Source organism: Neomonachus schauinslandi, chromosome 9 (genome assembly GCF_002201575.2).
Source record: "Neomonachus schauinslandi chromosome 9, ASM220157v2, whole genome shotgun sequence".
NCBI lineage: Eukaryota > Metazoa > Chordata > Mammalia > Carnivora > Phocidae > Neomonachus > Neomonachus schauinslandi.
In genome coordinates, this window is record NC_058411.1 from 89,841,199 (window position 1) to 89,867,324 (window position 26,126).

A 26,126-nucleotide genomic window follows, 5' to 3' on the forward strand; every position below is an offset into this window, starting at 1 on the left:
GCAATGAGGAATCTTAAATGCAAATGTTGCAAACAGAGAAGCTAAAGGTAGGTTCTATATAGTTATATAAATAAGGCAATCCATTAAATTATGTCCTGTGCATGTAGGTTATATCAAAGAGAAAATATTTTGGTGTCTTTATTGCTAAATCTGGATTTGGATTACCCTGTCTTCATGTCATTGTTTATTCTTGAAATGGGTGTATATTTGTTCAAGGAAAGGGGAAATGAAGGCCAGTTTTCTAAGACCAAATCTCAACCTGGACTGTTCTGTTGAAGTTCCACAGGTGGCTTTATTCAACACTGAATAAACCAGGCACTGTGAAATATACTGATTATTGTATTCTGAGCAAGGTTAGCCCTATGGGAAGAAGTAAGGAAGAAAGGACATTCCTGCTGTCAATCATCTTGGGGGGGGGTGGAGTTCAAACTTAGGGCAGGAAAAAAAAATGAGAACGGAAAAGGGAAAAGGAGGAGTGGGGTAGATGAGAGAGGGAAAGAAATTGCTTTCCTCTTTTGTGTGTTTCAGAATCGAGGCCTGGAATCTTGTAGGAAAGATCTGTTCAGCATCATTCTCTTTGAGGGTAGGTCAAAGCTAAGCAGAAAAGTTGAATTCTACCACCAATAAAGAGCCGAGCTAGGATTTAGACAAGGCAGCATCATTAGGGACTATACTACCAAGAGGAGTAGGCTTATGACTCAAAATAACCACTTCTAATAACCAGTTTTGAAGTTCTCTAATTGATAATTCCCTTTTATAATTCTTTGAGTCCTATTAAACTGTATTCTTTACATTCATTTGCATTCTGCTATAAGGGTTTGAAAAGGCATCCTACATCCTCTGATATGCTAGGTATTCAACAACTGGCTCTCAAAAAAAAAAAAAAAGTCCCTATATGTAGCATTTGCCAATTTCCATAGTGTAAATATTTCTCCCATGGCTGTTTATGCAGTGATATCACTAAATGTGGAGTTGAGATGTGCCATAGTACACCATTATATAGTATTTCTACCATATATATATATATATATAGTAGAATATATATATATATATATATATATCTCCAATAGATAATAATCTCAAGTGCATAAATAGTAAAACTGGTAAAATAATTAGGAAGTGATGTGTTTTGAGCATTTATAAACTTTGTTTCTAATGTAATTTAAATTGTAAGTTGATATAATTCAATTTTTAATAGTGGTTGTGTTTAAACACTAGCTCACAATATTTCTCAAAATTAAACAATCAGCTCTTATGAACCAATGTGGCCCAGCTCTTGCATACCACAGCTTATGTCCATGCTTGGTGCAAAGTAATACAAAATAGCCACAGCCCCCTGAAGGATCACAGACTTAATGTGGCAAGAGAGAACCTACAGAAGGGCACAGTAGTATCCCAGAGTGTCAGGCAACCATGAAAAGAGACTGGAAGCGCCTGTCAGCATTCCTTGGGAACCCCCAGGGTACTTTAGCAGAGGTATCTGAAACAAGCCTGGACTTACGGTATTCATATAGGATAGGGGTATGTACCATACAATTGATTCATACCAACTGTCCACTGAAGATAATGAAAAAAGTTGAGAAAAAACAAAGCACAGCACAGCACATCTTCATCAAAGCATCAATGAACTAACAATACAGCGGAATATTGCCTGTTAAGATCAGGGAGAGAATTAGAATGTAAGAACTACTTCAAGGCCTAGGATAATGTTATCTTTCTCCACAGACTGTTTACTTCCTTCTACCAGCTGCTGAGGATGGGTTGAAGGCCTGACGTTTCAGATGCCAGCCAGCTCTCCTGCCATAGTGCAGTCTGTGACCCTACTGCCGGGAGGCTTCCCTTGGCTCTCAGCCCAGAGTGGAATGTTCCATCAGGATCTCTACCCTTGATGGGCATTGAAACTTGTCCCTCTAGTCCTAGGAAACAACCAAAAGCAGATGATCACAGCCTTCTCCGTTGCCTCCTATAGACCATCAGCAGTCCCAGGGCCTGTGGCTCAGAGCAGTACAAACCTCCAGGCTCCCAGTCCAGAGTGGGAATGGTAACAGTGTCCCAGATGCCAACTCCTGTCTACCCTAAGAGTACACCAAAACTGCAGCTTGGACTCTCTTGTCTTTGGACAAGCTAGGGTTCCACATCTCGATATACATTCAGAATATCTGCCTTTGTGCACCAGGAGACATAAGAAAATGCTCATAGCAGCTCTGGTTGTAATAGTCCCAAAACAGAAACAACCCAGACATCCATCAGGAGTGGAATGGAGAAAGACACTGTAGTATATTGATATAATAGAATACTATAGAATAATGAAAAGCAAGGAACTAAAAAACCATGAGTGAATTTTAAAAAAATGTATGAGGCACTTCTCCAAAGAAGACATACAAATGGCTAACAGACACATGAAAAAATGTTCATCATCATTAGCCATCAGGGAAATCAAATCAAAACCACACTGAGATACCACCTTACACCAGTTAGAATGGCAAAAATTGACAGGGAGAGAAACAACAAATGTTGGAGAGGCTGTGGACAAAGGGGAACCCTCTTACACTGTTGGTGGGAATGCAAGTTGGTATAGCCACTTTGGAAAAGTGTGGAGGTGCCTCAGAAAATTAAAAATAGAGCTACCCTATGACCCAGCAATTGCACTACTGGGTGTTTACCCCAAAGACACAGATGTAGGAAAAGAAGGGCCACATGCACCCCAATGTTCATAGCAGCCATGTCCGCAATAGCCAAACTGTGGAAAGAGCCGAGATGCCCTTCAACAGATGAATGGATAAAGAAGATGTGGTCCATATATACAATGGAATATTACTCAGCCATCACAAAGGATGAATACCCAACTTTTACATCAACATGGATGGGACTGGAGGAGATTATGCTCAGTGAAATAAGTCAAGCAGAGAAAGTCAATTATCATATGGTTTCACTTATTTGTGGAACATAAGGAATAGCATGGAGGACATTAGGAGAAGGGAGGGAAAAATGAAGGAGGGGAAATCAGAGGGAGAGATGAACCATGAGAGACTATGGACTCTGAGAAACAAACTGAGGGATTTAGAGGGGAGGGGTTGGAGGGATGGGTTAGCCTGGTGATGGGTATTAAGGAGGGCATGTACTGCATGGAGCACTGGGTGTTATATGAAAACAATGAATCATGGAACACTACATCAAAAACTAATGATGTATTGTATGGTGACTAACATAACGTAAGAAAATAAAATTTTTTAAAAAATGTATAAGGTTGAGCAAAAGAAGCCAAAGAAGTAGGATTCCATATTAATAAAATTCTAAAATGTGTCAATCTGCTCTGTGTTGTTTAGGGATTCATGCTCATATGGAAAAGTTATGAAACAAAGCCACAAAGTGATTATAAAATGTCAGGGTAATGGTTACCTCTAGACGGTTGGAAAAAGCATGACTGAGAAAAGGCAAGAAGAGCTTTGGGGGGTTGGCAATGTTCTGTTTCTTGCAGTAGATTATGGCTACATAGGTGCTCATTTTACAACAATTTGTTAAGCTAACATTTATGTATTATGTACTCTGTAGATTCGTTATATTTTACAATAAAAAAGGGAAATATGTGGCCTTCTTAGTCATTGCCTGGTGAGACTTAGGACAGTGGGAGGATTTTTAAAATCCTGAGACTCATATTACATCCCAGGGCAGTTAAGTCGGTATCTTTTGGGGTTGGGATGATCCAGGCACTGGTAGTTTAAAAAATTTTTCCAGGTAATTCCACTGTGAAGCCAAGATTGACAATTTCACTTGCCCCTATCCAAAAAAAAAAAAGAAACTGACACAAATCTTCAACAATTTGATGATGGCATTTGACTTTCATTCCTCCAATATATCAATTCATGTCACAATCACAGTTTGGACAATTTTCTAATGGAGAAGCAGTCAAACTGAAGTCTTGTAGCCCCAAGCAGAACCTAATGCTATCAAATCACTTCTTCCTCCACCAGTTAGCTGCCACTGAGAAGAGATGATTTCAGGTATTAGGAAGGAAGAAAGAATCTGGGAAATTATGGCATGAGGAGCTGATGGTCTGGCACAAAGTGCCATCATGACTGCAAACAGGTTAGCATTAAAACCTACAGTTATTTGGCAGCAGCATTTGCAAGTTGGTACTCCGATTTGAAACCTCATTTCACAACTGGAACAAGAGAGGACAGGGAGGGAAAAGTCAGTGAAAATAAAGTTTAAATGAGTTTTTGCAATTTCTTGGAAGCGTTGTTACTGCCACTCGGAATCATAACAACAAAAAGAAACTAGCTGATCCTTACTGAGCACCTGCTATGTACCAGGCACTATTTTAAGGGCTTAACATATACTGACTCCTTAAATCCTCACAACAACCCTATGGAGTTGGTACTATTAGCAGCTCTCAGTGTAAAGATGGGGAAACTGAAGCCCATCCAACCTGTTAAGAGATTGCCCAATATCATACCTGTAACACAAAGATTTTTGAAGTGTGGCCTAGGGAACTTTCAGGGGATCCTCACGTCAAGACTATTTTCACAATGATAGTAAGCAGTTACCTATATTCCCTTTTTACTCTCGTTCTCCCATGAGTGTCTAGGACTCGTGATGTCATAACCAACTGGATACAAAAGCAGATATGAGAACCTGGCTGCCTCCTACTGTGCCAAATAGTAAGAGCTTAAGTATAAAAAAATGCCACCCTTGGGGGGCGCCTGGGTGGCTCAGGCGGTTAAGTATCTGTAGCTCAGGCCATGATCTCTGGGTCCCAAGATCGAGTCCTGCATCAGGCTCTCTGCTCACCAGGAAGTCTGCTTCTCTCTCTCTCTTCCCCTCTACTCCTCCCCACTGCTCATTCTCTCTCTCTCTCTCAATAAATAAAATCTTTTTAAAAAAAAATGCCACTCTTCTCACTTAGTTTTTGTTTTGGAAAATACAATTTTTTTTCTCATCAAAATATGCCATTTAGGTAAACATGTCATGGGTTCATTATTTTTTAATGAATCAATAAAGGAAATGTTTAAATGTTTTCTCCATTTTAATTTCTAATATGATAAATATTGATAGATAGGATCCTAAGCTCACAAAGGTTTGAGAAGCATTGGCTGAGCAAGTGTCAGGACCAAGTTCCAGCCTTGGTACCCTGACCTCACAACCTGACCACTACATGAAACCGCCTCTCTCAATCAGTGGTATCATTTGGCAAGTTTCCTTAAAGGCTGTTTTCTTATATAGTTGAGAGTATACAAGAAATACAATTTGTATGCTGGACATTTCATTTAAAATGATACCAGTGACATTGACCCAGGCCCAAAGCCTCCAATGGACATGGGATGAAATCCACACTCCACCACAGCCTGTAGCCTTTCCGGATCCCACACCTGCCCACCACTTCAGCTTCAGTGCCCTTCCTCCCCCCTCCCTCTGCTTCACTGATTATCTTTCTCTAGGACCAGGCTCATTCCTACCTCAGGAGATTTGCACTTGCTATGCCCTTTACCTAGAATACTTTAACCTCAGAGTATTCATATGAAAGTTTCCTCTGAACACTCAGCTCACAACTCCAATGTTACCTTCTCAAGGAGACTTTTTTACATTACCCCATTCTTTCTTAATAACAATTCTGAAATTATCTTGCTGATTTACTTCTTTATTACCTGCCTTTATCCCACTAGGATACAGTCTCCATGAAACAGAGACTTACTCACATCTGTAACTCCAGTGCCTAGAACAGTGTCAGCCAACAGTAGGTGCTCTATAAATATTTGTTGAATTATTTTACACAACTCTTTGTAAATGTTACATATTTAACTTGCTACTAGATGTTGCCTTGAGGATGTGCCACAGCTCCTCAAACTCAGTATGTCCAGACCTGAACTTCTTCTCACACCCCTTTAACCAGGCCCTCTTCCTATGTTCCCTATATCAGTTTCTGACTCTGCTACACTCATCCCAGAACCCAAGCCAGATATCTAATATTTCTCCCTCTTTCCAACACCCCACATCAAATTAATCCCCAAATCCCACTGCAATAACCATGCCAGATAGTTTCTGTTTCTGCCCAGGCCTTCTTTATCTTTGTGACTTTCCTTCTGATGTCCTCCCTGCCGGGATGCTAATCTTCTTACTCCTTACCTGCTTCACTATGATTGATCCTTGAAGGGTCAGCCCAGGCACAGAGCTTCCAGGAAGCCTTTCTGAGCCCTGCCCACTCCTACCCTCTAGGCTTGGGTTCTAGGCCACTCCTTGGTGGTCCCATGACATTCACACCTCACTGCTTCATAATTATCAGCTTGCAATTATTTATGTGCTTGTTTCTAGCCCCATCCCACTAGGCTGCGAGCTCTTTGGGAGCAGATTATAGGATTTATTCATCTGTTGGGACCCAAGAACCTACCTCAGTGCCTGGCACATGGCAAGCATTCAACACAAGGATGCTGGGGTCCTAACCATAAGGGCACTGGAGTCAGAAGACAGAACTGTGTAAGATACTCAATCTCTCTGAGTCTTAGGTTCCTAGGTTATAAAGTGAGGATTTGAGGGAGGCCTTTAGTGTTCAATGAAATGAATAAATGCTAGTACAGCAGCATCTGACAAACAGTGCTCAGTTAGTGAACACCTTTATTATGTATGGAAGGCAGGGAAGGAAGGAGAGAGGGTGGAAGAGGCAGGGGAAAAAAGGAGGGAAAGCGGGAGGAAGGAGCATGCAAGGATCCAAGCTTCAAGCGGTACATTTAACGGATAAAGAAAAAGGTATATTTCTCTACTAATAATTTTTATGAAAATGCAATTCTTTATTGCTACAGCTATTTATTTTTATAACAAGCTACTATATTAATGAAATAAATAGAAAATTAGAGAACAAGATTTAAGGAAAACTGAATATCTTGATAGTGTTAAGCATTTTCCTCGCGAAAACTTAATTATATCACTAACTCTTTACTTCTAGTTTTGCCTCAGGCTCTACGAAAATGTGTTAATCTGAGTCATTCACTTTAAGAATAAAAAAACACTGGGGCACCTGGGTGGCTCAGTTCGTTAAGCGTCTGCCTTCGGCTCAGGTCATGATCCCAGGGTCCTGGGATCGAGCCCCGCATCAGGCTCCCTGCTTAGTGGGGAGCCTGCTTCTCCCTCTCCCGCTCCCCTGCTTGTGTTCTGTCAAATAAATAAATAAAATCTTTAAAAAAGTAAAATTTAAAAAAAAGAATAAAAAAACACATTCCTGGGTTATGTGCATTGGTTTGACATAGTTTAGAGGCTTTAGGGGCTTCCACAAACAAAGTCACAAGCAGTATTTCTTCTACAACAGACTTCTTCCTCCCCTTGTAAGAGGTCTCCAACTACTCAAATAGTTATCCTACTTCTCCTTAAGGCCCTTATATACCCTCAGAAAGTTTTTAAGGCCCCTTCTGGTGACTAGGACCAGCTGGGAGGGGCACACTAGCCCCGATGATGACCCACAAGGAACCTATCCCGGCTTCTCCCCTTCCTGGCATGCTCAAGCCCTAAACCACCTACCTCCACCACCTCCATCTCAAACAAACATGCACCCACATGTAGGTTGACCAGATGCCCCAAAGAGATTGGAGGGGCCGAGGAAGGAGGGAAAATGATTTTTCTGGAGCCTCTGGTGTAGGAAGCATTCTGGCCTGAGACTAGACCTGTCAAATGGTGGCAGCACGCTGACTTTGGGTGACTCAAATGGTTTATATAAACAAAAGATCTCCAAAAAAGTATTTGTCCTAAGTCCCTTGTACTCCTAGGGGCAGCCATTACCCCCCCCCCCAACTTCCAAATTTTCTTTTCCCATCTCCAATATTCTGAATAAAAGAGAAAAGTCATGCTCCTACGAGATACCACTCATCTGTTTGGAACTGTGTAAGTATCTCTTCACAGATCAGAAAAAAAGGAAGAGAAAAGCTCCCCATTTTTCCAACTTTACTGTTTTACTATTTAAGGAAAGCTCCTCCTCGCTCACTTCTTTGTGGGAGCAATTTATCAACCTTATCAACCCTTTTAGATAGAGTAAAAATACTCCAGCTACAAATTACAATCTAACAGCTTGAGGAACACACAATCTATGATTTATAGAATACCACGTTTAAATAGACCTTAAGACTCTTAAACAGTTACAAAGGGCTTTCCACTCTGAGACCATTGGCTTAGCTCCTTATTCAAATGACAAGATGGACTACCCCTTTGGAGACACGTATCGCCCCCCACTTTACTGCATGTTGTAGCAAAAAACTATATAGTGATATTTTTCTTTTTGGCCCTAAAAAACATTTGTCATTTAAAGAAAACACATTGTGGAATAAATATGAGGTGCTCAGTCTCAGCACATCTGTTCCTGATTTGTGTAATTAACAGAAACCCACTAGCAGGAGCCAGGAAGAATGGCCCCTGCCTGAGCACCCACCTCTCCCTGGGTTTTCCATAGAGCACATCTGGAAGGCAAGGGGGAGAGGAACCACCATGCCATGTTGAGAAGGACTCACAGGTAACCACATCCAAGAAGTCATCAAAGCCTAGAGATTAGTCGCACTCTTTCAGGTCACTTTCCAAATTTTTCGTTGTGAGTTTTCTTATATTGTTTGACAGAACTAAAGTTTTTCTGGACTTGACAAGATAATTGTTTCCATATCACAGCAGAATTAAAAAAAAAATACACAGCCCTGTATCTCACTGACAATGATAAATTGTCATCAGATAATATCACCCCCCAAGTACACAGTGCCAGTAGTTACATAGTTTCAAACATGAATTTCCTAAATAGGGCTTCAACCAATGGTGGTTTGTTTTTTGGTTTTTGATTTTGTTTTGGGTTTTTTTTTTTTTTTTTTGTTCTGTCCCCGCTGGGGGACAGTTCATATTTATTAAAAATCCTGAGGTTATAGGGTGCTTTTAAAGTAAGTTACTCATACAAATAGTGCACACAAGCCACAGTGGATTCCATGAAAATCACGCAGGCTTTGATAACAGATTGGGATAAGGCATGACCTCAAAAAGGGTCCATGATTCAGTTTAGAGACTCCTTTGACCTTTATCCAAACCCCTTTGGTCCAGAAATTTTGTTGGAAATCTTACCAGGACAGATATTTAAATTCTTAGTGGCAGTTTGGTAGGAGTGTTTGCTGGCCAAAAAAAAAATGGCTTCAAGCTTCCAGATGATTCCAGGAGACAGTCTGCCCTTTCTAAGGACCTAATCTGTGGGAACCCCCACCCCCCAGAATTAGCTCTCTCTCAGTAAGACTTTATTTTCTCCTCATAGTCCTATTGTACCAAGTGTTGTGGGATGTTTCTCCTTTAGATACCAAATAAAGCAAACACTTGCCCTGATTAGGGTTTGGGTGAAAACTTTTTTTTTTTTTTTTTTTTTTAAGGAAGATACAGCCATTCTCTCTTCCAAGTCTGTGACAACTGCAGTGGCCAATTATCAAGCAGAGTAGAGGGAGCAATGAAGAGAGAGTCAGAAAACTTGGGTTCCAGTCCCAGCCTTGCACATGACTGATCCTCAGATCTTGCAGGACTCAGGCTCCTCCTCTGTAAGAGGGGCTGGACTCAATATCTCTGACATTCCCTGACAGAGGGAAGATTCCAGATTTCGACAAAACGTATACTTTTTCTTCTGTGTCCCAGCTGTTTCTCCAAGAAAGTCCACCCAGCAAAGCAAGTGAAAGGGGTATTGCCCCTCCCAAGGGGATTCTTTCCCCATGTGTCCCAAAGCAACCACAACAGAGGTTAGCGCCCTGAAATTAACCAGGAGAAGGTCCACAAACCAAGTACAACCCAGCCTGGATTACATCATCATTCATCTGAGATGTCCTAAAGCCATCACCATCTGACAGGCAATGAATGGTTCCACCCCCCAGCCCCTTGGAGCATCACACACCATAGCTGGATTGGCTTGCACATCTGCCCCAGCCCACCTACCAGGATGGGGCATTGATGGGAATCTCCTGGAGCTATCATCAGAGAATAAGAGTCTGCATAAAATTTACCAGGCCCCCAGAGACAGGCCAAGGTAGTAAAGATATAGCACATGTCACTTCATTAAGAAATTAAACTGATGTTTTTAAAAGTCAACATTGTGTCTAAGAAAGCACAATCTGTTTACATTTTATCAGATATTTTCAGCTGCAGAGTGGATTATTTCAAAGCAATCTGTTGAGAGGTGCAGGAAAGAAGTATCAAAGTGCTATGAATCATGCTGGGATTAGACAGGGTTGGCCCCAAGACACAGCTCATCCATGACAAATTTAATTCAAAAAAACTCTTGATGGAAAAAATCCTTATTTTCTACCAAAGGTGACTACTCAACACCAGTTTCACATTTATGAAAATGAAATCGTTTCCAGACTGTAAGTTCCCTGAAGGCAGGAACTGCATCCCTCTGGTTCATTCTGGTGTCCTTGGAGAGCACTTGGCCCTAAACTGGCCCTCAGTTTATTCTTGTTAAATGAACGAGAATTCAAAGACTCTAGGTTGTGTGTCAGAGGATGTTTGTGTGAGTCTCACTCCTGTCAAGATTGGACAGACAAGTGATTGGGGATCAGGCCTGCTAAGGAAGGGCCTCAAAACACATGTTTATTCCTGAATCTGCCAGGCTCTAGAGTTTTTATTACTACTGGCTGCATTTCTCTGTGGAGCATTCAGTTCCACTGAAGCAACTTAGGGGAGGGATGGCAGGGGTAGAAAGACCTCAGATGGCCTACTTCCATTAACAGACTGGAACTAAGTGGTTATTCAATGGGCTTTAAGAGCTACGAAAGCCCAGTTACCCAACACATGGCTTTGAAGGCCAATGCCAGCTAAATAATTTCAATGCGGGGTGAGGGGAAAAAAAGCATCACTGCAAAAATGTCCCCTATTCAAAAATTCTCATAATCTGTAGACTAGTGTCTCTCCCAAATATGCTGTTTTCTTTTCAGTTGCCTCATTTATAGCATACTGTCTTTGGGGAAAAAAGGGCTAAGAAAAAAAGGCAAAGGATTTTTCAGTTACACTTGTTACTAATCAGGACCTTCTAGCGAAAGACGGAATGGAAAAGAGACGACAATCCCTACCATTTCAAGATCCACATCCATGTTACCCTCACAGCCAGTCCCTGGATTACTAGCATACCAGGGCACACTCATGTGGGTGGGGCTGGGAAACACCAGAGTCTCCACTGTCAGAGTGGTATAACACCTGTTCTGTAAGATATGTCTTGCTGTACACAATACTGTTAAGTAAGACCTCCCTGCTGCCAATGCCACGCAGTTTTTTAAAAGGGTTTCTGAATGAATTTTTTTTTTATGTTCAGTTAGCCACTGTATAGTACATCATTAGTTTTTGATGTAGTGTTCAATGATTCATAGGTGCATATAACACCCAGTGCTCACAATACATGCCCTCCTTAGTACTCATTACCCTGTTACTCCATCCCCCCACACCCCCTCCCCTCTGAAGCCTCAGTTTGTTTGCCAGGGTCCACAGTCTCTCATGGTTTGTCTTCCTCTCTGATTTCTCCCCCTTCAGATTTCCCTCCCTTCCCCTATGGTCCTCCGTGCTATTGCTTATGTTCCACGTATGAGTGAAACCATATGATAATTGTCTTTCTCTGCTTGACTTACTTCACTTAGCATAATCCCCTCCAGTTCCATCCATACTGATGCAAATGGTGGGTATTCATCCTTTCTGATGGCTAAGGAATATTCCACTGTATACATGAACCTTTATCTATTCATCTATTGAAGGGCATCTCAGCTCCTTCCACAGTTTGGCTATTGTGGACACTGCTGCTATAAACATTGGGGGTGCATGTGCCTCTTCTTTTCACTACATCTGTGTCTTTGGGGCAAATACCTTGTAGTGCAATTGCTGGGTTGTAGGGTAGCTCTATTTTTAACATCTTGAGGAATCTCCATACTGTTTTCCAGAGTGGCTGCACCAGCTTGCATTCACACCAACTATGTAAGAGGGTTTCCCTTTCTCCACATCCTTGCCAACATTTGTTGCTTCCTGTTTTATTAATTTTTGCCATTCTAACTGGTGTAAGGTGGTCTCTCATTGTGGTTTTGATTTCTATTTCCCAAGGCTAGTGATGTTGAGCATTTTTTTCATGTGTCAGCCATTTGTATGTCTTCTTTGGATAAGTGTCTTTTCATGTCTTCTGCCCATTTTTTGACTGGGTTATTTTTTTGAGTGTTGAGTTTGAGAAGTTCTTTATAGATCTTGGATATCAGCCCTTTATCTGTAATGTCATTTTCAAATATCTTTTCCCATTCCATGGGTTGCCTCTTAGTTTTGTTGACTGTTTCCTTTGCTGTGCAGAAGCTTTTTATCTTGATAAAAAGCAGAAGCTTTTTATCTTTTATCAAGATAAAAGTTCTTTATCTTGATCTTTAGCTTGTTCATTTTTGATTTTGCTTCACTAGCGTTTGGAGATGTATCTTGAAAGAAGTTGCTGTGGCCAATGTCGAAGAGGTTACTGCCTATGTTCTCTTTTAGGATTTTGATGGATTCCTGTGTCACACTGAGGTCTTTCATCCATTTTATCTTTGTGTATGGTGTAAGAGAATGGTCCAGTTTCATTCTTCTATATGTAGCTGTCCAATTTTCCCAGTACCACTTATTGAAGAGACTGTCTTTTTTCCGTTGCATATTTTTTCCTGATTTGTCAAAGATTAGTTGACCATAGAGTTGAGGTACATTTCTGGAGTCTCTATTCTGTTCCATTGGTCTATGTGTCTGTTTTTGTGCCAATATCATGCTGTCTTGGTGATCACAGCTTTGTAATATAGCTTGAAGTCAGGCAACGTGATGCCCTAGCTTTGTTTTTCTTTTTCAACATTCCCTTGGCAATTTGGGGTCTTTTGATTCCATACAAATTTTAGGACTATTTGTTCCAGCTCCTTGAAAAATGCCAATGGTATTTTAATAGGGATGGCACTGAAAATGTAGATTGCTCTGGGCAGCATAGACATTTTAACAAGGTTTATTCTTCCAATCCATGAGCATGGAATGTTTTTCCATCTTTTTGTGTCTTTCTCAATTTCTTTCATAAGTGTTCTTTTCACTACATCTGTGTCTTTGGGGCAAATACCTAGTAGTGCAATTGCTGGGTTGTAGGGTAGCTCTATTTTTAACATCTTGAGGAATCTCCATACTGTTTTCCAGAGTGGCTAGACTGTAGTTTCTAGAGTATAGTCCTTTACCTCTTTGGTTAGGTTTATTTCTAGGTATCTTATGGTTTTTGTTGCTATTGTAAATGGAATCGATTCCTTAATTTCTCTTTCTACAGTTACATTGTTAGTGTATAGAAAAGCAACTGATTTCTGGGCATTGATTTTGTATCTTGCCACATTGCTGAATTGCTGTATGAGTTCTACTAATTTGGGGGTGGAGTCTTTTGGGTTTTCCACGGAAAGTATCATGTCATCTGCGAAGAGAGAGTTTGACTTCTTCTTTGCCAATTTGGATGCCTTTTATTTCTTTTTGTGGTCTGATTGCTGATGCTAGGACTTCTAGCACTATGTTGAACAACAGTGGTGAGAGTGGGCACCCCTGTCATGTTCCTGACCTTAAGGGAAAAGGTCTCAGTTTTTCCCCATTGAGAATGATATTCACTGTGGGCTTTTCATAGACGATTTTTATGATATTGAGGAATGTTCCCTCTATCCCTATACTCTGAAGAGTTTTAATCAGGAAGGGATGTTGTATTTTGTCAAATGCTTTTTCTGCATCAGTTGAGAGGATCATATGGTTCTGAATGAGATGGTTTTAAATGGAATTGTAGAAATTAAAATGAGATTTCAAATTCAGCTAATCTTTAGGTCATTTGGAAAGAGTTCAGGTAGGAGGGGAGGGTTTTCCTCCTGCTCCTCTACAGTCTCACACCCTTACACAAATCAGCCCTAAATCCCTGCAGGGTAGGGAGAGTTCACACCTTCAGACTTCCACTCAATTTTGAAAATATCCATAGGCTCACTTGAGATTTATTGAGCCCCTGAAGTCATCCCAGATCCTCACACATTTCTCCTTTTCCCATGTTCTCATGTTAACTTCCATTACAGTCTTCTATTGGACCTATTTATCCATTTCTTCACTTCCTGGTTGAGAAAATGAGTTCCAAGTGGGTAAGACACTTGACCTATTTGACCTATTCATCATTCTTTTTTCTCTTCCCAAGATGGTAAACAAGTATTCCTATTAGCAATTTGACAATCTTTTGTGACTCACAGATATGGGCAAGGAATGAATTAATCAACTTAAAATATCAACAACTTATATGTTCATACAATCAGAAAAGTGAAATAATTTATAATAAATCCATATTTCAGAATGCCATTAAGAAAAATAACAGTTTTGGGGCGCCTGGGTGGCTCAGTCGTTAAGTGTCTGCCTTCGGCTCAGGTCATGATCCCAGGGTACTGGGATCGAGCCCCGCATCCAGCTCCCTGCTCTGCAGGAAGCCTGCTTCTCCTTCTCCCACTCCCCTGCTTATGTTCCCTCTCTCGCTGTGTCTCTCTCTGTCAAATAAATAAATAAAATCTTAAAAAAAAAAAAAAGAAAAAGAACAGTTTTTAAAGAATGTAAAACCAGAGGTGTTTCTCAAAATGTAGTGGTTTTTTTTGAAACAAGAAAGATAAAAAGAGTATGGTCTCCAATATATAAAAGGTGATACATATTCACACATAATTATTTTTGTAATCCGGAAAAAACTGAGGATATTGGAAAAGACTACAGAAGTTGAAATGTAAACTCCCCACTTCAGCATAGGAAAAAAGGCTATTTTGTCCCCTGGACTAGAGTTAATTTAAAAAACAGAAGTTTTTGAAAGGGAGAAACATATAAATAGCTTATTCCTATGGGGATAGTGTTTTTAGCATCATTTTGTCCTTCCTACATCTTCCTGCTTCCAAAACACTGGAAGCAGGGTGATGTCAGATTTTGCAACTGTTGCTGTAGAGACCTCTATTCCAGAATTTCCCAGAGTGGATTCTGTATGGCATCTGTTCTAAGGACATTATGCATGTTGCTTGGAAAAGTGGAGTTCCATGCCAAATGAGTTTGGGTAATAATACCAATTCTCATTGACTCTAACACACTATTTATTCTGACATCATTATTGTTGCCAAGATTAGACCACATGGGGAATCTAACATTCTCATAAAACTAAGGCAGCAAAGGGCTGAATCCTTAGTGTAAAAGTAAAGGAAGAACAAATCTTCGTGCTCAGAGGGACCACCTATGTGAACCGTGGCACTAGCTCAAAGGAAGAGACAAAAAATTTCTCCTGAAAATTTGGACCATAAATGGTATTCACCAGAGTTTGCAATTCAAAGTCAAAAAAATCCTGGAACAGAAAAAGAGGTCTCAGTTAGGCAGTATCCCCAGAAAACTGGCAGAAGCCACAGAAATGCTCTCTGGGAAAAAAAAAAAAGTGACTTCAGGAGTGATGTCATCAAGATGGCAATGCAGGTCATCCGCAGCTTCAGTCAGCCTCACAAGAATACCAACAAGCAACTACCTACAGACTGGACACCATTGTGAAAATCCCAGAAGCAGGACCTGAAGCTAAAGCACAGAGACTGAGAAGGACCACACTAGAAGGGCAAGAGGAGTAGCTCCTCTCTGACCATATCCCCCTCCCCAAGGCCGGCATAGTGCCTCACCGAGGTGGCCCCTTGGGCCTGAGGTTTCTCCAGTGAGAAAAGGAGAACCCAACCAAGGTAGACATCCAGCTCTTCCAGCATTGCAGGATACTTCCCAGGAGCCCTACTCAGGTCTTATCTCATGGGGATCACTGGGGGAATCTGCAGGGCTCAACCACTGAGGATCAGATGGAGATGGAGATAGGAGGAGAGGCATACAGCAACCAGCCCTCAGATCTTAATGGACCTCACTCCAACTTGCAGCAGCACTGGAGCAGAGATCCCTACTGGGGGTTCTGCCAATCTGCAGAGACAAGTCAGTGGTTATGTCTGGTTGGGGAGCTTGGTTGGGAGTTCTGCCTGATTCGGGTACCCAGCCAAAGAGCTGTATTTACCATGGAGCCCATTCTATGATCATAACTAGGCAGGGAAGAAAATTCACAGCTCCACCCAACTGCTGAGTACAGCCTCCAACCCCACCCAACCCGAGATCCCAGGTAGCCACAGAGCCCATCCTACAGTCCTGTTATGCTGGAACCCAAACCAGCAGCCCTGCCTTACAGTTAAAGTATAGCCTCTGGCCCCACAAAACCAGGGGCCCTGAAGGGTGCCCCTGGGCAGCCTCAAAGCCCAGTCTATGGTACCACCCATCCAGGAAACCAAGCCTACAGCCCCACCCTGCAGCAGAGTTCAGCCTATAGAACTGCCAATTGTGAAACATAGCCTGCAGCCCCATCCTTCCAGGGATCCCAGCCAGCAACCCCACCCAATCATGGAGTATAGCCTGTAGTCCTACTTGATGAGAGAGCCCAGACAGTGACCCAGCCCAACTTTAGGGGCATACGTATGGTCCTGCCTGATCACAGTGCATAGGCTGAGGCCCCACCCAATCACAAAGCCCTGACTATGACCCTGCATGAACACAAAGTCTAGCCAGTAGCACCATCTGGTCAGGGAGCACAGCCCGAGACCTTATTCAACCATGAGCAATTGCAGATCCTAGTCCATAGCCCTGCCCAATCAGAGCCCACCTAGATTCAGTCCCTCTGACCTCAGAGCACAAGCAATGGCTTTGCCTAACTAGAGACCCTGTAGGAAGCCCTGCCTGCCCACAGATGTTGCCACCTGATCCATCCAGTACTCCAATGGAGCTGAGCTGTCTTTCCCTGCTGAAGCAAACCTGTTAAGTCTGGAAGTAGACACCACGTCCTCAAATGTGCAGATACCAACTCAAAGAATCAAGGGTCATGAAGAATCAGATAAAATAACACTACCAAAGGAAATGAATAAGGTGGCAGTAATTGAATATAAAGAAATGGAGATCTATGGACTAACAAAAAAATTCAGAATAATCCTCTTAAAGGTCAGCGAACTATAAGAACACACAATTAAATGAAATTAGGAAAACAATGTATGAACAAAATGAGAAGTTCAACAAAGAAATAGAAATTATCAAAACAAACAGAAATCCTAGCCTGAAGAATACAGACTCACCTAAAGAATTTAATATAGGGCATCAGTAACAGACTCAACCAAGCAGGAGAATGAATTAGTGAACCAGAACATGGATCATTTCAAATTTTCCAGTCAAATTCATAGAAAGAGAAAGTAGAATAGAGCTTTCCAGTGGCTGGAGGAAGGGAAAAATGGGAAGTTGTTTTTCAATGGGTATAGAGTGTCAGTTTTACAAGATGAAAAGGTTCTTGAGATCCATTGCACAACAATGTGAATGTACTTAACACCACTGAATTGTACACTTAAAAATGGTTAGGACATTAAACTTTATGTTATGTGTCTTTAGCCACAATTAAATTTTTTAAGAAGTATTTTAAAAATAGCTGATATAGACCATGATTATAAAACCTACTTCGTATGGTTATTGTAAATATTGAGCTAATACATGCAAAACATTTAGACAATGCCTGGCACATAGTAAGTGCTACATAAGTGTTAGCTATAATTGCAGTTTGTTTTATCCCTACTTGTTGGTGCCAACAATATAATGGTTTCACCTAGAAGATGACACCGTAACATTGATGCCATTACGTGGGCATGGTCACTGACTTACTGCCTTTTCCTCTCCAACAGAAGATGACAAATTACTACTTGCCACTTTCCTGACAAGCTTATATACTTCTCTGACAAGTCTGGAAATAGAACCTTAAATTCTCCACAGAATGGATAGCTCATAAAATTTGTGAGATTACACTTCATTAAGAATGCATCCCTTAGACATCCTTTACCATGCCAAGCCCCAGCAGGAACCATAGTCTGACACATACCATGGGCTTAATAAATATTCATCCAATGAATGAAAATCTTAAATAGTGGGACCAAGGGATCCTGTTCAGTAAGTATAAGCCTAGATCCCAATTTGATCAAATCATCATAAAAATTAGGGCAAAAAGGATAACAGTCCTGGACTCCTCCTCAATAGCTCAATTGGTTTTATGTGGTGATTGCTCTTCTGCCTAAAGAGGATTTGCCCTGCCCTATTTAAATCAACCATGACTCAGGTAAAACAAAATAAAACTGGAAACTTGACTACTGTCAGTCCTGAATGGCCCTCTGTGTTTTTTCCTGTGCTGGTGAGTTGGGCTAGAAATCCACTCTATATTTTTCCTATAATGAAGCAATATATGAACAATTTAGTACATCATTTGTGGTCCAATTAACTACCATATTAAAACAATATAACACATACAAAAAACATCACTCTGCATTCTGAAATCAATGCCATGATCACCCTGAGATCTTAAGGCACAAGCCCCTTTCCCACAGTGCTGGTCAGGCTGTACACATTTACACAGACCAGATGTAGAACCTGCAGAGACAGCCCCGGGTGTAGGTACAGTAAACAACAACCTGCAGGAGTGACTGTAGGCATATATGAATGACTCTCCTTGTTACATCTGCCTCAAGCACAAGAAAGGGTTCTAGGAACACCCAACAACATGAAAATGCCCAGATGCTTCTATATGCCAGATGTCATTCAAGATTATGGACGATGATTCAGGTGTGCTTTCTTTCCTCAAGGAGCTTATGGTTAAGCTAGATAAAACAGACTAGGCAAATTGGGAAAAGCAATCCTCTACCCTGAAACAGACACCCTTTTTTCTCTTGACCCTGTATTAGTGCACGTATTAGCCTCAGGGGCGATGGCTTTGGTAGGATGGGTAAAGAGATTCTAAGCCCTCTGGAAAAATTCTATTTTGGGGAATAAGCTGTTTGCTTAACTGCCCACTCTGCCTCAGGAAAGATGAACAGAGTCTAGCATGGACTAAACAAAAAGCAGACTGGAGTTCATTCTGGACTCTGGGTTCACTGAAACATTGGATTTTCTTCTATATTGGCCAACCCTGTGGTTCTCAAAGTATGGTCACCCACCAGCAACATCAGCATCTCCCAGTGAACTTGCTAGAAATGCAAATTCTTGGGCTCTATCTCAGACTTACTGAATCAGAAACTCAGGTGGGCCCAAGGATCTGGGCTTTAAAAGCCCTCCAGGTGATTCCCATTCACATTAAAGCTTGAGAGCCGCTAGTCCATCCCAACTCACCAGCACAGGAAACAACACAGAGGGCCAATCAGGACTGACAGTAGTCTAGTAAAGATGGTGCAACAAACTAGAGATTTCAGTGTAATAAGTGAAGGGAAGGAGGGAGGAAGGAAGGGAGGAACGAAGCTAAGTTGAACCAAACATTTAAGAAACTGAATCATAGACTGGTGGCATGTCTTACAACTAGATTTAAGCATCAGGTACTCATGTCTTTGGAATAATCATTGTTCTCCCATGCTGTTCTCTCTTAAAAGGTAAATACTGGTGAGAGGATTGGAAAGCTAGTTGCTTAACATCTGACTCTGACCAGTTTTATCAGATCTTGAAAGCAGAGCAGAAAATCACCTAAATATAAAGGTTAGAAGTCACTGAATATTAGTTTACAACTTCACAGTTTAACAAAGAAAACTTTGGCAGTAAACCTGCTATCCAAGCTCTGTGTGTCTGTAAATACAAATCATTGACCACTCTTCTGTGTCCTAAGAGATCTAAATGAGGGTATAGGCCTCCCTTCATAGTTCTGTGATTTTTCAAAAGCTCCAAACCTTTGCACTATGAAAACTGCGGCTCTTGGAAGGACTGCTTAGTGAATAGCCTTACTTCATTTTTATGTGGAGGAAAAGTCCCCAGCCTAGGAAGGCACAGGCCACATCCTCACATTTGTTTGTATTGGACAAGGTGAGATTACGAGCAGGTAAGTCGCACCTCAGCCTTCTCTGAAGTAGTGCTAAGAATACATCTTTCTGAGAAACTAAAATCAAGACTTTTGCTTTACTTCAATGTCTGGAGATTACAAAATATGTGAACAAAAATATCAACATAGTCTGCTTTTAGTTCTGGGGCATGTTATTCTTAAAAGAGAACATTAGGGGGCGCCTGGGTGGCTCAGTTGGTTAAGCGACTGCCTTCGGCTCAGGTCATGATCCTGGAGTCCCGGAATCGAGTCCCGCATCGGGCTCCCTGCTCGGCAGGGAGTCTGCTTCTCCCTCTGACCCTCCCCCCTCTCATGTTCTCTCTCTCATTCTCTCTCTCAAATAAATAAATAAAATCTTTAAAAAAAAAGAAAAGAGAACATTAGGAATGGATATAGGTGTGCCTCATTTTAAGAACTCTCAACATCAGCTGGGAAGATGGCAGAGTAGGACGACCATGGGCTCACCTCTTGCCATGTGGCTGCCTAGAGAGCACCCACGTCGGCATAAATAACCCAGAAAGCAGCCCGAAAAATGGCAGAACAGACTCTCTGCAGCCCAGCATAGACAAGAGACCACAGCAAAGCAGATCCACCCCCTCTGATCACTCTTGGCAAGATCCCATCAAAGGAGCACCATAAGCCTGGCAGTGTGCATGCAGCCCAGACAAGGGTCAGCACCACTCCAAAGTGAGTCCTGCTCCAGGGAGAGGGCAAGATAACCACACACACCAGTCTGTGACCCCAGCAGTGGGCTGGGGGCAGGCAGCTGGTCTGACTGCAGGCCCCACCCACCAACAAAAGCTTCTCAGGGGACTACACAGGGAAAGTGCCCTGCAGTTTGGTGCTACTTCATCTGTGGCAAACGCCTGGTCCGACTCAACTCAAGCCCCAGGCAGCCCCAGACTGGACCAATAACACCACGGCACCAGACTCTGCCCACAACAGGCAGAGAGCCATCACACACTGGACTGAAGGCAAACACATCCCAGCCACAATGATAGGACACCCCTGGAGCAACACACATAGGAGACACCCCCCAAAGTACCATTTTCTGGGCAACAGGAGACATTGTGTTGCAGGACCTCTTCTTCATAAAGTCACTACTTTCAAGTGCGGGAGACATAGCTGACTTTCCTAACACAGAGAAACAGACACGGCAACAGACAGAATGAGGAGACAGAGGAATATGTCCCAAATGAAAGAGTGGAACAAAATCAGAGCAGGAGACCTAAGCAAAATGGAGATAAATAATATGTCTGATAGAGAATTTAAAGTAATGCTCATAAAGCTACTCGCTAGAATTGAGAAAGGAGTGCAGAACCTCCATGAGATCCTCCACCAAGAGATAGGAGACATAAAAAAGAACCAATTAGAGCTATTAGACTCACTAAATGGAAATAAAAATAGACCTGGAATAAATAGCAAACAAGAGGAAGTAGAAGAACAGATCAGCCACCCGGAGGACAGAGTAATAGAAAGTAATCAAGCGGGGTGCCTCGGTGGCTCAGTCGTTAAGTGTCTGCCGTCGGCTCAGGTCATGATCCCAGGGTCCTGGGATCGAGCCCCACATCGGGCTCCCTGCTCAGCGGGAAGCCTGCTTCTCCCTCTCCCACTCCCCCTGCTTGTGTTCCCTCTCTCACTGTCTCTCTCTCTGTCAAATAAATGAATAAAATCTTTTAAAAAAAAAAAGAAAGTAAGTAATCAAGCTGAGCAGATGAGAGGGGAAAAAATATGCAAAATGAGAATAGACCCAGGGAACTCAGCAACACTGTCAAGCATAACAGTCTCATGATAGGGATCCCAGAAGGAGAAGAACGAGAAAAGGGGGCAGAAGATTTGTCTGAAGAAATAATAGCTGAAAACTTCCTGAATTTGGGGAAGGAAAAAGAAATCCAGATCCAGGAGGCACAGAGAGCCCCCAACAAAACCAACCCAAAGAGGTCTGCACCAAGACACAAAGTAAATAAGATGGCCCAAAGTAGTGATAAAGAGAGAATTTTAAAAGCAGCAAGAGAAAAGAAAGCAGTGACATACAAGGCAAACCCCATAAGGCTATTAGTGGGTTTTTCAGCAGAAACTCTGCAGGCCGGAAGAGAGTGGCATGATCAATTCCAACTGCTAAAAGGAAAATATCTACAGCCAAAATACTTTATCCAGCAAGGCTTTCATTTAGAATAGAAGGAGAGATCGAATTTCCCAGAAAAACAGAAGTTAAAAGCAAAACCAGCCACATCCCTGTCACACATGATGCCATCGGCCTGTGGGTCCCAAATTCACAGTCCAGCCAACCTCCTGCCCAAGTCAGCATGCACGGCCTGCCACCTGCTCAATGCCAAGTCAACATGCCTTCACCTCAGATTGCCAAGGGCTCAATTGACACTCTTCCCCTCAAATTCCAGCCCCTGTGCCCAAGTTTGTGCACAAAAGTGGGCATAATTATAACAGCAAAATGAAGCAACCCAAACAGTAACACTATTTCTGTGGAATATAGAGTGGATAAAAGGAGTGTGCTAGGCTGAGATCATCTCCAACAAGCCCATCAAAGAACAATACATACAGCATTATTCTGGTTAGTGTAAAAAAAAAAAAAAAAAAAAACCTTGGAAGAAAAAAACAAGATGAAATCAGAGAGGGAGACAAACCAGAAGAGACTCTTAAGTATAGGAAAGAAACTGAGGTTTGCTGGAGGGGAGGTGGGTTGGGGAATGGGGTAAATGGGGAATCAGCATGAAGGAAGGCACGTAATGGAATGAGCACTGGGTGTTGTATGCAACTGATGAATCACTGAACTCTAACTCTGAAACTAATAATATGCTATATGTTAATTAACTGAATTTAAATTAAAAAAAGGAAACCCATAAAAAAAGAAATCTCAACCTCTCAGATAAAGGGAAAAACACCCAAAATCTATATTCATTACAAAAATGATTCACTAATCTCCCTAGGCACATTTAAAATAACACAAAATGTTACAATTTAATCCATACTCCATTGTTCTGGAATAAAATGACTGAAAAAAATAGCTTTATGCATATCATTGAAACCAATGATTAAATCCAAGAGGAAGAACAGTTGAAGAAATCTCTCATGAGAGTTATGGTTACAATGTCATCTCTCTCTCTCTCTTTTTTTTTTTTTTTTACTCATAAGTATATTCAGATGCTATTGGCCTGATGTTTCACAGTTGGTACCCAGGGTCAAAACTTTCCTGGTATCCAAGATATGGGGTGAAATAACTATCTTTTAAAATGGATATGAGTAGATAGAAAAATAGAATCCTGACTTAGGAATTGTTAACTTTTCTCCCTTGTTACCAACATTATCTATTGTATCACCATTATCTATTTTATCAATTTTTATCTGTTGAAATGCTGTCAAAACAGCCTTGATGTCAGGGTATCAATTATTTCTCCCTAATTTAAAACATATTTACTCTCAGTCCATATGCAGTCAGTGTGTTGGGTGAGTGACCATCTTCCCTGAGATACATCAACATTTCTTGTTAGTGTTTCTTAGGCTTCTATTCTAATGAAAGCTCCACACCAAGCTTATCTGTCGTCATACCAAAATATTTCAATAAAAATTTAAAAACACACAGGATGGAGATTCATTGGTTACCTATATATAAATAAAAATAAATAAAATTGCAGCTATATGTATATTCTTTTTGTGTTTCAAGCTCAACTATAAGTTACATAACTGTCATACTGTGATCTGTATGAGACATATAAAAATGCTATTTATTAATAAGGAGCTATGAAGAACAGTCATCTGCAATTCAGGGGGATCTAATAAAAGAAAGAAAAGTGCTTTTTTACCAACCTGGGCTGAGAAACCACAGAAGAAACCAAACCAGAAATGCACAAGTGTGAATGCAAAATTCTTATAGAAGAAATAGCATAAGAATTTGCACATTCGGAAATAGGACCACCTTCCATGAACAAGGAGAAGCCTTTGGAGGTATCTAAATTGTGCAAATGAATAGTCACTGGCTAAGACTGCCTGCAGTCCTTCCTGGCCGCTGATGCCAATGCCAATGTGAGCACCTACAAAGGAAGAGAGGAATACTTTCATTCCGTAAATAAAGATACAATCACTTTTAAGTCATTATTTATCTGTAGAAATCTTATAGCTATAGCATTTATAATTTTTTGCATATATTATCTTATGAAACACCATGAGTTAGATATTTATCCTAGTTTTCCAAAAGAGAAAACTAGCCCGAGAATTTTAGTAATTTGCATAAGGTTTTACGATTTGTAAGTGGCAAAGCTGGGATTAACCCCAAATGTCGGGATTGTGGGTCCATTGTTCATTCCTTACACCATAGCTAGCTACAGTATAAGGTGATCAATATCCTTTTCTAGTCTAAAAATACACAGATGATTTAATTAAAGACAAAGGTTTTTCTATGAATGCTAATGATGCCAAATGTATTAGACCCAGGAAGTATTATTCATTTTAGAACCAGTGGTAAAATTAAAATTACAGTGTAATTTCCATTACATCTTGCCAAATGCTAAACCCGAGGACTCCAGGTCTACAGAAAACCCTACTGAGTGAATATTCTCTTACTTTTGATCATGCTGACATCATTGGCTCCATCGCCTATGGCCAAAGTGACAGCATTCCTATAGTTCTTCACCAGCTCTACTACTTGGGCTTTCTGGAGTGGGGTGACTCGGCAGCAAACCACAGTCTTACACATGCAAGCGAGTTCTAGGAGATCATTCTTGACATCACTTTCTAGGGCATGGGCCTATGTTATTAAAAAGAAAAAAAATCCAGATTAGAACAAGACCTAATCAATGAGAGGTGTCATTTGGGAGGCAGATTTCTTGTTTCTCGACTGATTTCTTTTCTCAACAGTTTAATTCATTTCAACAAATCATTGTTGACCCAGAGTCACATAAACAACTAACTAAAGAAATGAGCACTAAACTCCTACTAAGTGCCAAGGAATTTTAGAATAAAAATAAAAAGACACAGGGCCCTTGTGTGTCCTTGACATATTATCATGCTGCGTGGGTGAGATATAATTCAATGCCAGAAAAGTTCCAGAATCCACTAAAATAAAGAAAAGCAAAAGAAAGAACCTGTCCACCATCTCACCAAGTTTAGAATGAACTACAAAATGATGGGGACTTCTTTGTTCCATGTGATGTAACTTTTGTTTCCTTTGCATTGTTGTTTTGTATATTTAGTGTTTGTTGTTGTGGTTGTTAATGGTGGGGCAAATGAAAAGCAGATGATCTGGAGATTAGCCCTTGAAAAACAAAGTGATTGAAATCGAGAGAGGCCTGTGCAAAAGGGGGGCTTGCATGCAACCTACATCTCAGTCAGGGTTCCCAACCAATTCCAGCCTTGTTCCTCTCCAAATACACATAACCTTTATATATGCCAAGAAATGACTGAAAAAGAGAGCATAATCCTTTGCAGTTAACTGTGCAATTTGTTTTCTAGAAAACATCTCACTGTACATTATTTAATAAACACATTAAAAGGAAATAGGAATCCACCTAAACTTTGAGTCATCAGTGTCTCTGAATGAATCTCTAGCAAGATATTCACAGCCCATCATAATCTGGCCCCTATATTCCTTTTGAGTTCTGTCTTCTACCACCACCTTTAAGTTTACTCTGTACTCTCACCATGCCAAATTGTTTGTTTCCATAATGTGATAGGTTCTTTCTTGACTCTGCCTTTGTACTTGCTCCTTCTGTGCCTGGAAACACCACTTCCTTCAGGAAGTCTTCCCTGACTTTCACACAAGAAACTAAATGTGTCTGCCTCTATACTCTGAAAGCTCTGTGTTCATTCCTCTATTATATAGTATTGTCATACCACTTGAGATTATCTCTCCCACTAGACGGCAATCCCTAAAACAAGAACTGTGTTCTAGTCATATCCTTACCCTCAGGCTCCAACATCTTGACCTGGGCATGTAGTAAATGTTAATGGTATCAATGAAAGGATGGGTAAATGAGTATACAACATGACTCTGATGTAGAAAATTCTTACGTCAAGGCCTGTGATTCCTAGGGGAAACAGTGAGTTAGCTTTCTCAAATATAATTGCCCTTTCTGAAAGAGAAAGTATGTAACTGGTTGTCTTGCTTAGAATGGGCCCCTTTTCTCTTTTTCTTCCTTATCATCAACAAGTGAAAACCTAGACTCAGATTGATAAAGAAGGACCCAATTACATTCTACAAAGCATTGAGATTTGAAGCAAACTGGAATCATGATTT

The 26,126-nt window shown here is 41.1% G+C and overlaps 1 protein-coding gene across 1 annotated transcript in view; it reads right to left on the reverse strand.

The window, feature by feature from the left end:
* Positions 1–26,126, reverse strand: part of ATP8B4 (ATPase phospholipid transporting 8B4 (putative)) — a 243,701-nt gene that overhangs the window by 19,346 nt on the left and 198,229 nt on the right. Inside the window, exons 21-22 of the mRNA XM_021693958.1 lie at positions 24,455–24,638; positions 23,702–23,925 (exon numbers count right to left, since the gene is read on the reverse strand). Coding sequence (XP_021549633.1) covers positions 23,702–23,925; positions 24,455–24,638 — 408 coding nt within the window. The remainder of the gene's footprint in view (positions 1–23,701; positions 23,926–24,454; positions 24,639–26,126) is intronic.